The 17,863-nt window shown below is 43.2% G+C and overlaps 1 protein-coding gene across 1 annotated transcript in view; it reads left to right on the top strand.

Moving 5' to 3' along the window:
- ptcd3 (pentatricopeptide repeat domain 3) overlaps positions 1 to 9,075 on the top strand; it is a 9,197-nt gene extending 122 nt beyond the window's left edge. The window contains exons 2-24 of the mRNA XM_034542944.1: positions 79 to 207; positions 610 to 662; positions 1,178 to 1,217; positions 1,333 to 1,378; positions 1,487 to 1,555; positions 2,492 to 2,596; positions 2,761 to 2,884; positions 2,961 to 3,064; positions 3,192 to 3,356; positions 3,449 to 3,509; positions 4,246 to 4,328; positions 4,780 to 4,924; positions 5,034 to 5,084; positions 5,185 to 5,274; positions 6,211 to 6,239; positions 6,668 to 6,774; positions 6,957 to 7,035; positions 7,274 to 7,364; positions 7,515 to 7,600; positions 7,685 to 7,830; positions 7,952 to 7,993; positions 8,379 to 8,537; positions 8,911 to 9,075. Coding sequence (XP_034398835.1) covers positions 119 to 207; positions 610 to 662; positions 1,178 to 1,217; positions 1,333 to 1,378; positions 1,487 to 1,555; positions 2,492 to 2,596; positions 2,761 to 2,884; positions 2,961 to 3,064; positions 3,192 to 3,356; positions 3,449 to 3,509; positions 4,246 to 4,328; positions 4,780 to 4,924; positions 5,034 to 5,084; positions 5,185 to 5,274; positions 6,211 to 6,239; positions 6,668 to 6,774; positions 6,957 to 7,035; positions 7,274 to 7,364; positions 7,515 to 7,600; positions 7,685 to 7,830; positions 7,952 to 7,993; positions 8,379 to 8,537; positions 8,911 to 8,956 — 2,010 coding nt within the window. The 5' untranslated portion in view covers positions 79 to 118 and the 3' untranslated portion in view covers positions 8,957 to 9,075. The remainder of the gene's footprint in view (positions 1 to 78; positions 208 to 609; positions 663 to 1,177; positions 1,218 to 1,332; positions 1,379 to 1,486; positions 1,556 to 2,491; positions 2,597 to 2,760; positions 2,885 to 2,960; positions 3,065 to 3,191; positions 3,357 to 3,448; positions 3,510 to 4,245; positions 4,329 to 4,779; positions 4,925 to 5,033; positions 5,085 to 5,184; positions 5,275 to 6,210; positions 6,240 to 6,667; positions 6,775 to 6,956; positions 7,036 to 7,273; positions 7,365 to 7,514; positions 7,601 to 7,684; positions 7,831 to 7,951; positions 7,994 to 8,378; positions 8,538 to 8,910) is intronic.
- Positions 9,076 to 17,863: the final 8,788 nt, after the last annotated feature.

Below are 17,863 nucleotides of genomic sequence, written 5' to 3'. Positions count from 1 at the left end.
TGTTACGTGGATACAATGTAGTATTTCTTCCAAATACAACGTGCTATATATATGTTTTCATCTCTCCCCTTTTCTCAGATGGTTTCTCCCTCCCAGAAGCCTTCAGTGCGTAACAAACATGGCGGCGCCCGGACGGCACGTAGGGCATTATATTCAAAGAAACAGCCGTTTTTTGATAAATAATATCGAGCAGTTGTGGAGTCACAGGTACGACAGCTTCGTTTATCGCAGAATATAATTCAGTCGGTTTAATGTTTTTCTAATTGTATGCTTTGCTCCACGAGTCTCACGTGCAGCAGCTAGCGTTGCCTGACAGGAGGTCACGTCTTCGTAAAGCTAACCGACGTCACTGCAGCACGCGCTTTAGACAGGTGTGAGGCATGCACACTGTTACCTAGACGGGTTGACAACATGGCGCTTTACTGTCAGCCATCCTGTCTGCACTCTGCTGTTCGACTGAGACGACCTCATGCACGTGTGAACATGTTATCCTGGCCACGTCCTCCCTCAACACGTTTAATTATCTTAGATCATAGGTGATATACGCATGTGCAACAAGGGGATCTATGAATTAAAACAGTTTATTTTCCTATTTTTTTTCTCCTCCAGGAGTTTTGGTTGGACTCCAGCTCTGCGACAACAAGCTGCAGAAGCTAACAAAGGTAATTTGGAATAATCATTTTGGTTTTGGTTCTGTCAGCACAGACTGTATTTGTGTGAGAAAAATCGTAGCTTCAGAATATTAAGGATGGCAATATCTTTTTAATATTTTTCTAAATAAATGTAATTATTCAACTATAAACTGAATATATGGAGGGCATAGTTAATCTCTGTTAATGGCTGTAGCATGAGGCACACTGTTGTTACATAGTTATTACGTTAATCTCATAAAGGTACTTGTAGTTTATGTTTAGATGATCCAACATACGCTGTCCGGCAGCCATTAATGACAATGAGCAACAGACAGGGTTGGGCATTTGTAAAGTATTGAGAGATGGACAAACACATTGTTGATTTTCGTCCTAACCGTTGGTTTGTTGACAATAAAAACAAATGGACAGATTCTTCAAATAGATTAATGTGTGGAGAATTTATCTAGATTTTGAGATTATTTATACTTGATAGTAGTACATCCAGTGACGTTAACATCCCACCTTTTTCCTCGGTGTCGTTGCAGATTCTACAGATACGTTTGTCATCCCTAGGAAGAAAACATGGTACGTGCCCGTCCCGAAGAGCTTATTTAAACAGATCCCCCAGTTTAAAGTCAGCCAAGGTTTTACGTTTGAGTCCGAACACAACTGAGGCTGATGCCACTTCTTTCTTGAACAGGAGCAAGGAGGCAGTGCTGGAGGCTCTGGCGTCCACTGTCGGCAGGGTGAGAGCTCCTTCGTCTCTCTCTGTCTCTCGCTCTGATGATTTTTCAGTGTGGATGTTTACTCGTGTATCCGTCTGTGTGTTACACTTTCTTCTTTTCTCCTTCCAGGATCCCACAGCACACCCCTACCACTTCCAGGACGACCCTTACCTCTCCCCCAGGACCTCCTCTGAGTTTGTACGTGAAACAAACTTCTGTTCTGAAATCAGTCACTTGTCGTGTACATGAACATATAAAGGGACCGTTGTTACTTCATAATGATTGTTTGAAAGGTTTTCATTTCATTATGTTTCAGCCATTTTGGAAGGGATGCTAATTTTGATCGGGCGTTATGTGGATATGGTACAGATTGTTATGGTTTGTCTCTGACCCCAAGCGCACGACAACAGGAACGTTTAGTTTTAGCCGAACACACGGCGTAGTTTATTTGAGCACAAGTCGCTGGGAAAAAGAAACACAAAACTCAAAGTGTGCCCTTAGTCCACGGGTGATCGAACATCAAACCCATCAAAACCAAAAACTCGCTTCTAATCCAGGGGAAGGGACAAAAGCTCTCACCAGGTAATCCAGTTGAAGGTCGAACAGAAAATACTCCACACAAAAAGTCAGCAAAAGACACAAGGCAAAAAGTCCACGGACATCATGGCACGAACTCGCAACGAGCTACTGTCAGTCCTGACAGATGTTGTGTCTCATACAAAATACTATTGACTTTTTACCCTGGAGACAAAACGATGAAAACTAAAATAAGTGTTTTTTCATGGTGTCTATTTTAAGCATTCTAAAAAAAGTCCAGGTGTAATCAATGAAGTTACGTATGGCTGTATCTGGGGATACGTCGTTAGTGTTATTAGTTCACCATTATTAATACTATTTTCTTTGCTTTTACAAGGAGTCAAATTAAGTTTGGTTACATTTGTTCTTCTTGTATTTCAGGTACATTGTTTTAACACCGATGTACAACAACAGTGTGCAGAAACACTTAATCAGTACCAACAGTCTAGATTGCTGTTGTGTCCACAATCAATGTAAAGAGTGCACTCTCAGTATTATAGATATTTGAGTCCTAAATATTGAGTAACCGACCGTGTGTCATCGTCCCTCTCTCTGCAGAGGCTGTACTCGCTCTCTCAGGAGTCTGGCAGGTCCGCGGCCAAATTCTTTGTCAACAGCAATCCCAAGTTCTTCACCACAGACTTTGCTGAACCACACATACCCGTAAGAAATGTAACACGGCCACACTGCAGGATACACAACCAGCTGAGTTCAGTCCAGGAGAGTTCTGGGAGTTACACTGCAGCGTTACTCTCATGGCTAACTTTGTGTGGGCGTGTGCGTGTGTGTGTGTGTGTGTGTGTGTGTGTGTGTGTGTGTGTACACAGTGTCTGATGCCAGAGACTGTGTCGCTGCTCCTCGAGGAGACGAGTGAGGAGGCACTCAAGGAACGGATCAGCTTGAGGAAAGTTACAGCCGCTGTCGACATGTATGATCAACTGCTGCAAACTGGTGAGCACACACACTAACACGCACACACTTTCTCCGTTCATGGGATACTGCTACATCAATTCTTCAATTCTTTCAGGCACAGCGGTCTCCATGGAAACGACCCATGAGTTGTTAGACCTGATCTGTCTCTACTGTGACAGAGACCCGGTCCAGGAGGGAGGACAGCAGGCCGAGGATGTGGTGAGTCCTCTCCTGATCCAAACCTCAGGGTGCTGAGGAGGGACACACAAGCAACTCTTCATCATCAATTACCGGCCAGTTGTGTATGTATATATGTATGTACTTTTGTGTGTCTCTGTGTTTTCAGGAGGAGTCGGGAGAGGAGGTGAGGAGACGGAAAGGGAGGTTTCGTCGGGCTTCAGACCAGCTGAGATTCACCTGGAAAGAGAACTGCAACGCAGAGCGGATCTTCAACCTGCTGCCAGAGCGAGACACGCAGTGTTACTCGGCTCTGATCAGGGGCATGGTGAAGGTTTGTGGGCTTTCATCGCTCATGTCGTTCACACTGAAATCATGTTGGCGTGTCGTCTGCTGATTAAAGTGCACGTGTCCGTCTTTCTTCAGCATGGAGCCTACGCAAAGGCCTTCAGCGTGTACACCGACATGCTAAACAACAGAGTGACCGGTGAGTTGCAAGAGACATTAGATAACACTTTAATGGCAGGAATTTGAGTGGAAATTGTAGGTTGAAGTGATTGTATTCAAGTTTTAAAGCAAAGAAAAACTAAGTACAGTATTCAGGTCATTTGAATAAATGTAGATTTCAGTTGTTAAAAAAGCATTTATTATTATTTCAAGAAGCGGATAAAGATTTGTGTCGTAATCATGTTTCAATTAAATTCAGTTTATTTTGTATAGCCCAAAATCACAAATTACAAATTTGCCTAAGAGACATCCCTGTGCCAGGACCTCACATCGGATCAGGAACAACTCCCAAAAAAGGGAAGAAACCTTGATGGACAGCAGCAATAGATGTCATGTGTACAGATGAACAGCGTTACAGAGTTATAACACATTCAATGAATATGACAGACATTATGAATAATTAGTAGTAGGCATGGACCACGATCCAGATTTCCACAATCCATGAAACAGGAGGAAGAGAGGAGAGGGTGTTTCATTTGGACTTAACGGTGAAAGTGATATTCTGCACATGATCTTCAGTACGGAGTTAGATATCAGATGCTTTCACGGTTGGTTTACGGTCTTCTTTTGAACAAGTTTGGTTCAGAATTCAGTATGTTGGTTTTTGACCGTGTGTATTGGTCAGTTGAAGTGTTATTCTTGATGGTACCATGGGGTGGCGCCAAAGAGTGCCATTTATAAACAAGTGCTGAAGTTTCTGCACTTTGTGTTTCCAGCTGACGTCCACATCTTCAACGCTCTGATGGCAGCCGCTCCAGACCTCCGAGACAAATACAACGAGAGATGGGACCTCATCACTGTAAGACCCCTTTCCCTTGTTTTTGGACCCCCAAAAAGTACATATTTATTATATATTAATTTATTGGATTAATTTATATATATTAAAACATACATAGGATCAAATATTGTATAGAATATATATATATATATATATATATATATATATATATTGATTGAGTGTACAATAATTTAGGAATTATTCAAACTCAACTCAATATTTAAATATTATTGTTCTATTTTCTATTAAATAAAAACATACAGATAAATTAATAAACAAGATGGTTTGTTGAAATCCTGCGTGTGTGTGTGTCTCTCTCTCTCTCTCTCTCTCTCTCTCTCTGTCTCTGTCTCTCTCTCTGTCTCTGTCTCTCTCTCTCTCTGTCTCTGTCTCTGTCTCTCTCTCTCTCTCTGTCTCTGTCTCTGTCTCTCTCTCTCTCTCTCTCTCTCTCTCTCTCTGCCTCTCTCTGCAGGAGCTGTTGAACCAGATGCGTCAACAGAAAGTTCAGCCCAACCTGCTCACCTTTAACGGTGTTCTCAAAGCGCTGAGACGCTGCGGCTTTCTGGCCAAAACACAAGCTCTGTACACTCTGAATGAGATGAAGGCCATGGGAATAGGTGAGCGCACACATAAAACACACAGGGGTTCAGTAGTTGGACACCAGTGTATCCGTGTGGAGCGATGGATGAACCGTAGTCTTCTGTTGAGTATTCCCTTTGTGTTCAGCTCCGAGTCTGGCCTCCTTCGACCACGTCCTGGCGGTCTTTTCCAAAACAGGTAAACGGGGTGTGAGGTTCCAGTATACTGAGACGTCACCAGCACAGTCTCTGGTGCCGTCGTCTGCGTTGCATTAAGTGTTTTTTGTTTCCCCTTCCAGTCTCCTCTGGCCAGGGCAACACTGACATTTTACAGGAAGTGATGTCAGAGCTGGGAAGAACCAGCTTCATCTGCCAGGACCCCAATGATGGTATGTTGCTGTGCATGTGTATTATTTTGATTAATGATAACTGTTCAATAAAAAAAAATAGTTTGGACCTATTTTGTTGCTGCATTTCAAATATTTACATTTGAATTGTAATTTCTTTCGTTATTTTTAAGAATTTCATATTAAAATAAATAACCATTCATTCAGTGAAGAATGATCCAAGTCACTTCCACACATTGAGGCATACAGCTTATTGAGGCATACAGCGTATTGATTAAACACTGCTTTCTGATCGGTACTCGGAGTCAGTTCAGATATCGCCGTTGGTTTCAGGACAGAAAAAGTCAGATTGTGCATCCCTACTTAGAACCATAGTCTGTATATAGGACGTAACCATTGTGACGTCACCCATTGCTTTGTGGACTGCCGGTTCGAAGCTTCGAGTTCGGCATGTTGGCCGTCGCCATCTTGTTTTTTTTTTGCAACCAGAAGTGACACAATAGGGTGGAGCTAAGTACAACCTAACACTTAAAAATACATTTTAGCTAACCAAAATGTTACAATTAAAGATTATGAACTGAAAACACAGGCAGCTCTCAGATTGGAAAACGCTGTGGTAGTGACCTGTCAATCACAAGGTAGCTCCGCCCTAAAGCGTATTCTTCTTTCTGGTCTATTGGACTTTAAGTGGACTATATTTTACTAAATGAATATCACGCTGTATTGTAGAATACTTTAAACTAGAGATTGAGACCATAAACTCATGTTTACAAGAGAGAAGTAGTCATTTATATAGATTTCTATACAACCAGAGGAGTCGCCCCCTGCTGGCCACTATAGAGACTGCGTGTTTCGGGGACTTCTGCCTCGGCTTTACTTTTTCTGACACAAAGGTTGCCGCCTGCTTAAAACACACATACAATTGTAATCACAAAGCAGAGGGATTTACCCACAACTGTTCTCTCTTGTCCTTCCCAGTTCTATTCTTCTCCAGCGCGATGCGAATAGTAAGTCTTTTTTATTACTTGTTTAAATATTTATCACAAATGGATTTCTGCAAAGTGCAAGTCCTTAAGTGCAGAGTTGGTTATTATAGGCTCTGTCTATTCATACTTTTAGATGTATTAAAAGGGTTGTCGTTTAAATATGTATTGCAATATATAATATATTACACCATCTTAACATCCAATTCAATCAAACCCTTCCCTTTATAAAAAATAAATACTAATTTCTTTATTTGTAATCAGATGTTGTCTGGTGTGATTACATTTCAATTGTCACTGACGTTTTGAGGGGTTTTAAACTGCTAGTCTTAAATGTGTCTGAAGACGTGCAGATACACTGATCTGTCCCCCTCCCCCAATTGACCTGTAGACAAATAAACATCTGTTTGTCCACCTAACCTGTTTTCCCCTGCCGGTTTGTGTCCCCACAGTGCCTGGATAATAAAGATCTAGATCTGGGTTATAAGGTCCAGAGTCTAGTAGAACAGGGGGAGAACTGGAGGCTTCTGGGCGATTCCTACCAGCAGAGTGTTTATTAGTAAGTAAAACACACATCCCCTGTACCTCCTATATGTGACAGCAGGAAACATCATTAACCACATAGTGATGAGCCTCACCGCAGTCTGGAGCCTGAACTCTCGCCATGATATCTAATTCTGGAGATGAATTTCCACACTTTTGTTCTTTCTTTTAAAACTGGACCTCCTCTCCTCTGTCCAGCGGTCGCTTCTTCAACCTGCTGTGTATGATGGAGCACATTGACGTGGTGCTGAAGTGGTATAGGCGGCTCATTCCCTCGGTCAGTGCAACTCTGCATTGCTCTCTGTGTGTTCATTTGTAGCAGACCTTCATGGCTCACATGAAGAATCCTCTGCATATGCACAACTATTTGGACTTAAAGGCTTGTGACATAGATTCCTCTAATTTGTAATGCAAAATACAGGGATGGACTATCCTCATCTTGCCTTATCTAACTTCTATGACTTCTATGACGCTTGCTTTATGGGAATTAACAGCCCTTTTGATTACGTCTCTAGTTGTACTACCCGAACCCTCAGGGACTGAAGGACCTGCTGCAGGCTCTGGACACAGACAGTCGCCTGGACATGCTGCCCACGATATGGAAGGGTGAGTTTCAAGATGGCGTTCGGGTTACAGGAGTCTAATACAAGTCTCGAGTATGAAATCTGACCCCCGGTCAGTGACACAGACCATGTTAATATCGTGATGAACCCTGCACATTATTTACATTTCACTGACTACAAACTGCCGTTCCAGACATCCGGTCTCTGGGTCACGATAACAAGTCCGATCTGGTGGAGGAGCTGCTTACCCTGATGGCCAGGGACCGACACAGTCCAGAGGTCAGTGAGGGGGCGGGGCCCCGACGGTGGGCAGCGGCGCGATGAAGGTGGATTTGTGTTTGTGACCACGCGGTGTGCACGCAGGTTCAGGAGGCGTTCGCGGCGTGCGCTCTGGACGTGAAGAGTGCGTTTGGTGCGGACCGAGGGAGGCCCAGTCTGGAGTGGAGCAGCTCCTCCCTCTCACACATCACCTGCCTGCTGCTGAGAGCCAACAAGACCCCGCAGGCCTGGTGAGAGAGACTCCGCCCACCTACAGAAGAGCTTTTACCGTAGTCTGACTCTGCTAATGCTTACCGCCGAATGATAGATTACAGTGAAATGACTTCTCCTCCGCTCGATTGTTGTCTGCAGGGAGATGCTGCAGCTCTTCAAATCCAAGAACAGAGTTCCTGAGTAAGTCTGCCCAAAGCACAAATGAACACAACAGTGCCTAATTTATGACGTTATTTCACATTAAGAAAAGAATAGTAGCTAGTATTTTATTTTGAAAATCTACAATCATGGTAAATCGGTGGCGTTTTTGTTGGCTTCGACATCTCAAACATGTCATGACGGGAGGTTTTCAACACAAACCGTAAACATGTCACTAGCACAAGGTGACATTAATAAGTGATGCTTAACTATTATATAAACGTATTATTATACGTTTATATAATAGTTAAGCATCACTTATTAATGTCAATGACTGTGGATGCAACTGTTCCAACAGATAAAAACAAGTTGTAGGAATGACGTTTAATCCCACTTGTGTTCATTGGCTGCTCGTGTTATTCTCCAGCGAGGGGCTGCTGGATGACTTCCTGTCGGCGTGCTCCGGCGCCGTCTCTCCCGATAAAGCGGTGGAGCTGGTCCAGCTGTCCGCGGCCTTCGGTCTGCCTGCAACACCGAGGCTGGCCAAGAGGACGCTGGCAGAGTTTAATGTGACGGAGGAGCAGAGGTGAGGAGTAGAGACGGGAAACACAATGGGAAACTTAAAAAAAAAAATAATAATAATTTTAGCATCTTTGGGCCGATGGCTGTCATTTTACAAACACCAGAGGCCTGTTTGACAAAGATAGATCTGAACCATGGATTTAAGATGGATGTCTAATACAGCTGTAGCTCTTCACTATTTTAAGGAGGGTTGGTTTGCTATGAACTCTGGGTAAATTAGGAGTGCTCTGCTATTGTTCACCCCAGAAGAAAATGCTCAGTTTCTGGACTAATTCACCAGTTACAAGAACATTTTATTGTGAAAGATTCAGCCAAGACATGTAACTTTACAAGCCTTTTCCCAATGCCCCTTCCTCGTGTTCTTCTGTCCCATCCAGAGCTGTGTTATCTGGACTGGAGGCGACAGGAGAGCCCTCTGACTGAAGGAGACGATACTGAGTGAACCGCTGTGATGCCAATCCACTGATACAAACACGTTTCTGTTTCTAAATCTGTGTAATAAAACATATACGCTACTTAAACAAGATCCCAACCTCTAGCAATGCTTTACTTTGTTTGGCCGCTAGAGGCCGCTGTTTCTCCTTCTTCAGGGAGCTTTCAAGTGACTCACTTTACAGGGTCATACCACACTGGGTCATACCTTTTACAGCTTCATTCCCACTTTTCAGCTCACCAAAACACTGTAAAAGAGCATAGATGAGGGACAAGAAACTTTTCTTTTTTTTTAGTGCGTGACCATAAAAAGGGAACGCAGAAGCCAATGTCTCTTGGTGATAACCGACCCGACTTCCTCAAATCACTGATAAGCCACTTCCTCAAAATGTTCCGTGTGTGTTTTGTTTTTTTTTGGTGCAGATTCTGAGGAATTTAAGAACAGCGTGTCTAAACAAGACGGGTGCCAGAGAGAGAGCAAGAGAAACTAATTACAACATCCCTACAGCCGTGAAGCTGAAACACAGGAACAATATCATAATTATAGCATATCATTTTATTGTGTTTATTTAATGGCCTTATTAGCAGCAATCCCAATGTTTCATGTAGAGGAAACATTGGTATCCAGCGTGAGCAAAGCCTGCACAGGTGTGTGTGCCTCTATCGAAATGTTTTGTTCGACCAATAAGGAGCCGAGCTGTGGGTATGACCTTATAGGGACAAGTGGGCTTGAGTGAGTGAGTGTGTGTGTGTGGCACTTTCAGATGGGTGTTGTCTGGGGAATTGCTCTCCAGAGGACCTGCCTAAAGACACACACACACACACACACACACACACACACACACACACGATCGCTGCTACACGCTGATAACCACAACCTTAATTTAACACAGCATTCTTTTCACCTGCTCCAGATTGGAGGGGTGGGGGGACGACGACACATACACACCTTCACTCACCTGAATTATTTTTCCTATTCACTTTCATTTTGGACCCTTCTGTGAGAAGTACTGCAAGAGTAGTTAAAGGGACCGTTCACTCGGTCTGGATTGTTGTGGTGCGAGTTGCCTGCTTTTGGAGATACATCGGCCCCAGAGATGTCTGCCTTCTCTCCAATGTAACGGGACGAGATGGCACTTGTCTCAACAGGAATGTCTCTTTTCAGAACTCCTGTCCCGGTTACTAAAGCTAATCCACGTGGTTTATCTTGAGTAAATGGCACTATGGGTGAACTGTCCCTTTAAGGATTAGAAATCACCTGAAGGACCTGGAATAACAGCAGAAGTGTAGAGTTACCAACAACAATGGGGAGTTTAATTCGCCTGGATAAAAGGCAAACGCATCACCAAATAGTTTGTCTTCTGCAAGCTTGCAAGCCCCCAAAAAGACAACAACACTGTGGAAGTGGCCGGTCACATGCGTTCCTTTCTCCCACTCCTTTAAGCAACGCCACTGTACTATACTGGAGGTCAGAGGTCAAACCTGTCCACAAACACAGGATGTGATGATACCTCTCCCACGTGTTGCTTTCGAAACGGTTTCTCACCCGACACGAGGTGAAGATTCACTCCTGCTTGCTGGGTGCTAAAGTAAGAGTGGTAGTTTTGTTCCTCTTCTCTTAAAGACACGCGTGAGGGGAGAGGAAACGAGAAAGAGATGGCGATGGAAGAAGGAGATGGGCGCTCTAAACTCTAGCAGGGTAGCTGAGTGTCTCTGCTGAGAAAAGTAAAGGAGGCGTCCCTTCACGGTGATTGACGGCTCTAATTTAAATCCAGCACCGATAAGGATGATGTCATCGTTTAAGTTATCGCAACAACGATTCACATTGATTCAAATTGAAAAGGTTTTGGTTTGCCACCGAACAGGTTTGAAGTGTTTGAGTCCCAAAGCCCCACCGCTCCACTAGATGTGGATTCATCCGACAAAAGTCCCCAACGAGTACATTGTTTACTCCTGTTTGTGTGTTGAATCTGTTAAAAACCACAGCGACCGTATTCTTTTGAGGAAACTAATGTGTACATCTGGAACTGAAATGATTGAGAAGTGGACTAGCAGCGTTGTGGGTTTTGGTATCATGTGATTTGTTGATTATTTCAAATTAAGCCTTAAATTTACAATACAGATCCAACAATATTTTCTGTGTGTGTGTTTGGTTTATAAGTCACAGAAGCATTTGTTAAAAGCATCCATCGCATCCTGCTAATACCGCACAATGATCTGTCTCTCTGCCTGTCTCTCTGCCTGTCTGTCTGCCTGTCTCTGTCTGTCTTTCTCTGCCTGTCTCTCTGTCTCTCTGTCTGCCTGTCTGTCACATAGCTGAGGGCCAGAGGAGTGGCCAACAGCAGTGAATCGGCTTGTTGACATTCTGGTGTTATCACAGGAGTCACTCTTCAGCCTGCGGGCACAAAGTATCCACTGTGGTCTCAATTTCACATCTTATTACATTCCATTAGTGACGCATTGGCGTTTATTTAAACACAGGTCTATGAGTCGGGTGAAAGTATTGACTCCATGGAGGAACACACACAGCACCGTCTTTTGGTCTCCATTACTGGAGCGCTTGTTTTAGTTTTTGTCCCCTTCCTCCTGGTGCAGGGGAACAGGAAGGGCTTCATGTTTTAATGTCCTTGACACTGAATAAAGGGCGAATCAGCACTTGCCCCTTGAAACGAATTGTCAGGACTTCCGTACGGATGTGATGTCACAGCTACACAACGTATGGACCATTTGACAGTTTCGAACGTCTCCCAGTTCACCTCCTGTTGCTCTTCATGTGTGTGACGTGTGTGTAACCCTAACCCAGAGGGAAGAAATTGCTCTGTTCACACTAAGTAGAGGAAATCTCTACTGAACTGTCAGATCCAAACTGGCCGTGTGGTTTCGCTGCGTTGTGTGACATAACGGAACATCTTGCCCAACTCTCGTTTCTTGTTTGCACTTTCTGTATGCTGCTGTAATCCTGTACATTTGCCCCCTGCGGGACTAATAAAGGATTATTTTCATCTTATCCGTTGCCATCTTTGTCAATCCTTTCGCTTCAAAGCAATGTAGTAACCCGAGAGCAAAGTTCCAGGAAGCTGCAATCGAGGATTTGCTGACCAATCGAGGATTTGTTGACCAATCATGGCTTTGCTGACCACGAGGAAACGGTGTCAGACATCCGTCCGGAACATAAATCGGTACGCATTTGAAAAAAAAAAGCTGAATTAAAAATAATAATAATAAAACGCATTTCAAACAAGAATAAAGTACAGTGTGATACGTGTGAAATTGAATGGCTTGTTTTCAGATTGATAATCAGTGGATGAGGACGCTGGGGTGATGTGGTGTCCTATAGGGTGAGGACACTTGGTGTGTTGGGGGCCGTGCAGCATCACCTCATCAACCTCACCCGGAACTTATATATAAGTATATATATATATATATATATATATATGAACCGAGACATGTCTTAACCACACCAAGTTCTCCAAATGTCCACGAAGATGGAAAATATACATTACTGTTTCATCAGAAATGATTTCATCTTGAATGGTTGGCCTCTCGGTTATCTCTGGAGGATTGTAGAGAGATTGTGAACAGGGAAAGGCAGTGGCGGCCATCTTCAAGCTACCGTTACTGGGAGCCGCTGCGCTATGGACGGCGGCTCGTGGGCCTGCATCCGGACCGTAGTTAGGTTTTGGAATGTAAATTTGACAATTTTATAGATGATTTATACTTCATATTAGGTACATAAATGGACCAACGTGAGCGCAGTTAGACAAGTTGTGAACCTGAAATATCACTTTCAAAGTCCAGTAACGGCCTTCGTAAAACCAAACCGCTCGCTGCACCTATTCTCCGCGTCCCTCTCCTACATCCACTCCAACCCGAACGCCATCAGGAACGCTCACCGGTGTTTGTCCACATGAAGCTATTTCTTGGGGACTCCGCTCTCCGGAGCTTCAGACAAGACTACCCCCATCCACGAGTCTCCACTTCCCCCGTTCCCAACAGCCACGGTGACACCGCCGACCAACCATCGCACCCCTCCGGCCTTCCTTCTCTTTCACCCCTCTGCCCCCTCTTCTTCCCTTACCTCTTACCCCTCGACCTCCATCCCTTCCCCCTCGACCCCATCCCTACATCCCTTCATCCCTACATCCCTCACCCCTCGACCCCTTTTCCGTTTCATAACCTTTGCAATAAACCATTCAAACCCATATCGCTACTAGCGTGATCATTTTTAGTGAATAGACGATTAGATAACAGATAAAAGAATTGCAAGCATTCTCAATCGGATTTTAATGAAGGATTTTTAATATCAAGATCTTTGTTTTTACTGTAAGTGTGACAGACTTTCTCTCTTCTACGTTGCAGTGGCTGTAGGGAGAAAAGAACAGTGTGTGTCTGGGGAGAAGGTTATGAAACACACAATGGTGCAGGTGTAAGGTCGGCCTCTGCATATTTTGGTGTGCATCGATCCATGTTGTGATCCAAGATTCATACACCCTCTTTTAATCGGATTAATTTTAATAAAAAAGAAAATAAATAGCCACTGATAACACCTTTAACCCTGATTATCTACTTGTTGACAGTTTTTAAACCTCTCCAACAAAAGCCTCAGATCATTGCAAACCGGCATTTGAGTTCTGTGTGGAAAATGAATAAATCAGCTTTGACCTTTGGGTTCACACGGGGAACATAGAGCAGTGTCCTGGCTGCAAAGGCGTCATTTGATGAACAAACTAACAAAAGCAGAATGCATTGAGTTAGCTTGTATCAAATGACTGCTCTTGGTTGAAATAATGGGCTCATTTATCAGCGAGCAGTTCCCTTACTGCCCCACGTTTATTTTTTTCAATCTCACATTATGCTCTTGCTCAGCTAATGGAGCTTGAGATATACGTGTGTCTGTGGAGGAAACATTTGCAATTACTGTCAAAACCATGTACTTTACCGGAAATTGACGTAGGCCCGCTACATTAGCTGCAGAGCTGTAAATATGATCTGAGTCTCGCTGTGTGAAAATGTCTTGTCTAACACCTCATCACGCACCACTCGAGGCATGACGAAGGAGCCCTTCTGAGAATTAGGTTCTTCTGGCCCTGAAATATCTGCTCCTGCAGCCATCTGGTCCTAACTGCTGCTCAGGTTGGCAGCCACGCACTTACAAAGACTGAACAGCCCACACCGCTTATGTTTCACAGCAGTGTGAGGAGATGTACATCCTCCATGCAATACTGTTGTCCTTTGAACTGCGGCAATGAGAAAGAAGATATAGCTTTAAACGGAAGACTTGTCCGTCGGGGCTATATTGCTCATAATTTGTAAAAGGTTCTTTCTTCTGCTCATCATCCCAGAGGAGATCATATTAATTTCATTCACTCAATATTAAGTCTCTACATTTTGTGCACCACTAGGCACTTCTTTCTAGGTGTTCTAATCAAAATGTATTTTGTGTCCTCACCGTATAAAAGCATCACACTTCCACTTAACGTCCATCTTCTTCTGAAGGTAGATAACACCATACGCCAAAGAGGTGTGTGTGTGTGTGTGTGTGTGTGTGTGTGTGTGTGTGTGTGTGTGTGTGTGTGTGATGAAGTGCTCTTTAAGTAAGTTTAGCAAAAGAGCTCTTTTAAAAAAAAATGTATTTGCTCTCGTCTGACTGAGCTTGAGTGTCAAACAAACAGGACCTTTTATTTGGTCTGTTCTCAGTAGTCGTCTCTTTGAACTGTCTCGACCTACAGATACATTTTTGTGAGATGCTGCGAGTGGGAAAAACACATAACAGATTGCAATAAATGTACAGAAAATAATTAATAAAGAATGATGATTTTTAATGTAAAAATGTATAGACGGGGATATCAATACATATATATATATATAACGTTATATATATGTATATATATATATATATATATATATATATATATATATATATATATATAGAACCTCATTTTGAATTTGGGACTCAGGTTTTCATTCTTCAATGCTTCTCCCAGCTGAACTCGTCTTTGCAGGGAATCTCGACACTGCAGGGAATCGAACCCCATCCCAGTAAAACCAGGAGTACCATTACCAGTGCCATTTGTTTTTTGAGTGGCCCCCCCACCCCCCACCCCCCACCCCCCCACCCCAATACAGGAAACCGGATCACCCGGAGTAAAACCTGCCAATTTTTTTTTAAATTTGGCTCACCCTAGGGAGGTAGCCGGATCACCCGGACTACCCCCCCCTCCCCTCCCCATCCCCATCCCCCCCCAATACAGGAAACCGGATCACCCGGAGTAAAACCTGTCTAATTTTTTTTTAAATTGGCTCACCCTAGGGAAGTAGCCGGATCACCCGGACTACCCCCCAAGCCCCTCCTCTCCCCCAACCTAAGTAAACAGCGAAGCAAGTTGCAATCAAGCAGAAATTGTTGCCTTTCAAGTAACCTCTGGAAACAACGCCATGAGGAAACAAGGACTGAACACCCCTCAGAAGAAGGAAATGCAGATCCTCGAGTACTTCTCTACAAAGCTGTTGTCCCTCTGCATGGAAATCCACACAAGCCAGGTAGAGAATTCAAGTTGGGAAAAAACTGCTGGACTCATTAGAGATCTAAAAAATATAACTACATATAGAATTTTGTTTTGAACGCAGGAAACCGGAACATCCGGTAAAACCTGCATAGTTCCTTTTAGATGTTTAAATCTCGATCACCCTGGAGTGATTTGTGAGATCCTCCACCTGTTGCTGAAGTGTGCCCTTCATAAGGTTCAGGGACACAACCTCGGTCTGGAGCACATTTTTCTTTTCCATGTAGCCCTGTTCGTTGGAGACTTTTTTCTCCAGGGCCTGAATGTTCTTCATGAGAGTTTTGTTTTCCCTAATTAGAACAATCTTTTGTGGCTTCAGCGCTTTATAGCTTGACTTGGCAGTAATGAGAGAGTCCAGGTGATCCTTTAAACGTTGGATTGATTGAATCTTCTTTGTGTTTTCTGTCGTCAAGGAGTCAGTCTTTTCTTTCAGGACATCATACCTTCTTTTGTAGTCTTCTTGGTTGAGCAGCTTCATGATGGCCTCTGAGTGGGTCTCGAGCAAGTTGTGGTTCTCCTCCATCAGGGCTTTTTCCTCATCCTCCAGGACAGAGGAGTTGCACTGGAAATACTCTGCGATCTCCAGCTGCTCTTTGGCAGCCTGGATCCTTTCTTTCAGGACAATATTGTCTACTTTCAAAGTTTCTGAGTGGTTCAGTCTGGCGGAGCCTACGCTCCGCCAGAGCTTCACCTCATCAAACTTATTCTGTTGTACCTGGAGTTCCTGTTGCAGAGCCTCATTTTTAAGTTGGTCCTCTGCAATGGAAGCTTGGATTTCCAGGTTTTCTTTCTTCAGTGCTTCTCCCAGCTGGACTTGTCCTTGCAAGTCCTGGATGAGGAGTTGTAGGGTCTTGTTTTCTTCACTGAGGACGTCCTTCTCAGCCTTTACGCGGTTGACGACCGCTTCGTCCAGAGTAAACTCTTTTTTCAGTTTACCTTCCAGAATCTTAATTTTTTCTTTGAACTCCATATTATTCTGTCGTTCAAGTGCAGTGTCTAACTTGAGCTGCTCATAGCTATTCAGCTTCTCCTGCCTCTCCTCACATTCCTTAAGCAGATTTTGATGGCGATTGTCCATCTCTGCTTTCTCTGCTTTCGATGTGTTGAACATGTTCTGGAACAAGCCATGGTTTTGCGTCTTGTCCATTAACACCCTTAATTGTTTTCTAAGGGCAATACATGTACTCATTCTTGCCATCTTCTGTGTGTTATATTGTCTAGTTTTCTTATGAACTATCTCAATTGATTCCCAACTTTCAACCACTACCTGGCTTTTGTGGATCTGCATTTGGAGAGACTTCAGCTGTGTAGAGATGTTCTCCAGAATCCCCATTTCCTTTCGCTGAGAAGTGCTCGGTCCTTGTTCCTGCATCGCGTCGTTTGCAAAGGATACTTTAAAGGCAACAAATTCTTCTTGTTTGTAAATTGCTTCGCTGTTTGCTTCGGTTGTTGTGTAAAATGCACACTGTGATTTCAACATAAACACTGAACAGATTTGAGTCGTTATTGTGAGATAAAGAAACAAAAGGTTGAGAGAATTATGCAGAAAAGAAAGTACCTTCAGTAAGTGAGCCCTATATATAGTTTTCTCAGAGCAGATCAAAGGCACTATGGCATCCAGTGATGTCATAGAGTGATGTCATAGAGTGATGTCATAGAGTTCCAAAAGCAGAATCTCTGGCTCAGAGTCCCTGCCTCTCTGGAAAGGAACTGCATTGTGGGTAATGTAGGCATGGAAGAGAACTCTAAATCAAGACAGAGATGTGTCAAAGAAGAGGTCTGTTTCTTTAAGAGAAAAGTCACAAGCAGAGAACAATTCTGTACTTTAAGAGAATATTGGGGCTGAATATCTCCAAGTTTGGTTATGAATGTAATTTTACTTTATTAAAAGCAACATTATATGGGGGCACCATGTCAATTAACTTAGCCAGGAGGAAGAGTTAATGTGTGATTATGCAATTACCTAAGAAGAAGTTAAAAGATGCCATAAATCATTTATTTAAATTGTGTTAAAAATAGGTTCTAAATCCAATTATAGTTTAAAATCTATCTGGATTCATCAGTAAATAATATAAATATATATTTAAATAACTAAAAATAACATTTGTTCTTTGACCATTTAAAGGCGCTGAACTTTTAGGTTTTAATTAGATCATCTTCAAATTCCAAGACTGTAAAGACCTTCAAGATGGAAAGTTATCAAAAGCTTGAGGCTTCATGCAACGGTGTGGGTGTGGTATGGCGGCCATTTTACCTGGTTCACCATCATCTTTCAAGCTGTTGTAACTATTCTATTAATAATATATATAAATCTATTATATTCTTATTAAAATGG

The sequence above is a fragment of the Cyclopterus lumpus genome, chromosome 10 (assembly GCF_009769545.1).
Source record: "Cyclopterus lumpus isolate fCycLum1 chromosome 10, fCycLum1.pri, whole genome shotgun sequence".
Lineage (NCBI taxonomy): Eukaryota > Metazoa > Chordata > Actinopteri > Perciformes > Cyclopteridae > Cyclopterus > Cyclopterus lumpus.
This window is presented reverse-complemented; position numbering and strand designations above follow the sequence as displayed.